The sequence below is a fragment of the Cupressus sempervirens genome, chromosome 4, assembly GCF_028749045.1.
Source record: "Cupressus sempervirens isolate cs-2001-9-10 chromosome 4, ASM2874904v1, whole genome shotgun sequence".
Lineage (NCBI taxonomy): Eukaryota > Viridiplantae > Streptophyta > Pinopsida > Cupressales > Cupressaceae > Cupressus > Cupressus sempervirens.
Genome location: NC_143121.1, coordinates 755628140 through 755630780, shown reverse-complemented (window position 1 = coordinate 755630780; position 2641 = coordinate 755628140). Strand labels below are relative to the sequence as shown.

The following is a 2641-nucleotide window of genomic DNA, read 5'->3' as shown; positions in this document are numbered from 1 at the left end:
CAAATTTATTTATAAATGCAAAAGTTAACTTTATTTTATATTTTATGAAGCTTAGCTTTCCTTGAAATATTAAGCAACTTTAATCTTTTCCAGCTTTAAATTTGTTCACACAATTTTCGAATCCCATTCCAGTTTTGATGACCAATGTTCAATCAGCAGCTCTAACAAATTATTTTGACGTTACAAATATAAGAAAACATACATTTACAATGTATTGTATTGTTAAATTCATTCAAGGAACCCAACTTGCCACCGTTGATGCCAAATTGACATATGTCCAATTAACCCCGTCAAAAAGTTCTTGATAACGCGTTGTAGTTTTTAGCTATAATTTGAGATAATGGTGGAAATATCTATGAGATCTATAGTGCATAATCTTTCCCTCTACCTAAATATCTTTCTGTATAGGTACAAAGTATATACCCGTCATGATTTCTTAGATGTGAAACTTTTCGTTCGGGTCCAAGTAATGTTTGATAGAGGAATTAATAGCTAGAATACATTGGAGACCAAATAAATTTTGGGAAACTTGATATATACCAGATTTCACGGACATGAAATATTCATAATGTTGGCTTTTGAACGTCGGAAACTGCATCGAATAAGATCATTAACTATCCACGCAAGAGAGTCGTCAGCTGATTCGACCAATCCAACAGCTGGCAAATTCTTCTACTTGATTTTCTCAAAAGACAGATAAATTAATTTAGTCCGCTCATAAAATATGTATCTTTACGTGATGGTATCGCAGAAGGTGACTGCCGAGCAAGAAACATCTCACTTTCCATATGAAATGTGACCAAGAATCTTCATCAACTCAATGCTGATATTTCTCCACGAGGCGGTTTAGATAATTGTATTCGCAAGAACCCTAATATTCTAGACCTGCATATAAGTGATAGTTGCCAGTTTTGGACTAATTATCAAGCCTAAAGAAAGTCTTTAGCTTAGCTTAATAGCTTCTCTAAGGATTTGAATAATAATTTTATTTTGAAAAGATTGATGGCAACTCTGCAAATGGTATCTAAAGTTGGGGAAGAGATTCAGCATTCAAGTCATCCACAACATCCTCTCAATTTCGTGTTTGCGCAGTCACTCTACACTTGCAGAGGGTGTAAGGAATATGGAGCTGGACTACGATACAGGTTTGGCTTTATCATTTCTTTAGGTTCCATTTTTCGTTTTTTTTTCATTTACAGAAGGGTTTAACACTCTTGTTTATTTGGCTCAGGTGCACCAAGTGCAACTTCCACATGCACGAGTTCTGTGCCAAAGCTCCACCCACGGCCATCCACCCATACCACAACCAACACCAGCTAGTCTTCCATAACAAAGCAGCCGGAATGAAAAAGCCCAAATGCGGAGTTTGTGGAAAAGCAACCAACGGTTGCTCCTTCCGCTGCCCAACGTGCTCTTTCTGCATTCATCCGTGCTGCTTGCAACTCCCCTCCGAGCTCACCGTGAAGGAGCATCCTCAGCACTCCCTCGAACTCTTATCTTCCTCTCCGTTACCCAACAACTCCGCTTACACATGCAATGCATGCAACAAAAAGGGCACCGCGTGGGTGTATTACTGCGCTCCCTGCGAATTCTATCTACATGCTCTCTGTGCGAAAGGTGTCATTAACGGGCTCCAGGCGCACGGGATCAGTGAGCCGCCTAAGAAGGGAAAGCTTGCAAGGGCTGCTCGTTATGCATCTCAGGTTGTTCGGATATTTGTTGGGGGACTTGTCGAAGAACTTGGTCAAGATGTTGGGAATGTTATTCTTGATACTGTAACTCGTGAGGTGGTTCTTCCCGTCCCTGATGGTGATGCTAAACGTGCGCCACGTTAATTTTCTTCTGCTGCTTCTATTAATGCTGTCTGGTAGCTTCGGAATAAAGATATATATATATATATATATATATTAAAGTGTTATTTTTTTGCTATTTTATCATTACTGTCTCAATTTTTCAAACTTTAGGTTACCTTTGAGCTACTAGATACTTGAATCCTTCCGGGGTAATCAGTTTCCTGTATCGTCCCACGTGATTGTAAATATTTTTGTATGATACAGGCGTTTTTATTTTGTTTTTTCGGTCAAATTGTTCCCTGATTCTTTGATGTGATAGTAGTTTTCATGTGATTGTCTTTATCTTTGAAAGGCTGGACGAATATTACAGAACACGGTATATTTACAAGTTAGCATTGCTCCTGTTGACCTTTTTTAGCAAATTAATGCCTCATTTCAATCATAATTTACTAAGTTATTAGTTTTCCCTTCTGGTGAAAGTGAATTAAGAAGTCTAACATTGAATAGTGAAGAGTTGGATGGAAAAGTGGAGTTCAACTTTGGGAGATTGTATAATAACTCTTATTCAAATGATAGGAATATCATATGTCGACACTCTAGATGCTACAAGAACTGTATTAGGAGTGGGAGAATGGTGTGCAATGATACATTATGGGATGCTATTTTATGAAAGATTTATGTACTAATTTGGTGAAAAATGTTGGAGTCTGCTATTAATCAGGTATAAAATGAGGTACAAAATGAGAAGAAATAATGTTTTTATATGAACCATTTAAATATATAACATTTTCCTCACTTTATCATATATTATATCTATATATTATAGATTAGAAATGAACATAAGTGAG

At 37.0% G+C, this 2641-nt stretch overlaps 1 protein-coding gene across 1 annotated transcript; it reads left to right on the top strand.

Annotated features, from left to right (window-relative positions):
- The first annotated feature begins 912 nt into the window (after positions 1-912).
- LOC149563565 (protein VACUOLELESS GAMETOPHYTES-like) lies at positions 913-2096 on the top strand. The gene is made up of 2 exons (XM_089824026.1): positions 913-1145; positions 1232-2096. The coding sequence occupies exons 1-2, from the start codon at positions 1003-1005 to the stop codon at positions 1833-1835; spliced, it is 747 nt and encodes a 248-aa protein (XP_089680152.1). The 5' UTR covers positions 913-1002; the 3' UTR covers positions 1836-2096.
- The last annotated feature ends 545 nt before the right edge of the window (positions 2097-2641 follow it).

What these genes read in the sequence shown, in the direction of transcription:
- LOC149563565 (XM_089824026.1), top strand. Translation starts at nt 1,003, where the DNA reads ATGGCAACTCTGCAAATGGTATCTAAAGTTGGGGAAGAGATTCAGCAT. An exon ending in GGAGCTGGACTACGATACAG is followed by an intron (nt 1,146 to 1,231) that starts GTTTGGCTTTAT and finishes TATTTGGCTCAG; the next exon opens with GTGCACCAAGTGCAACTTCC.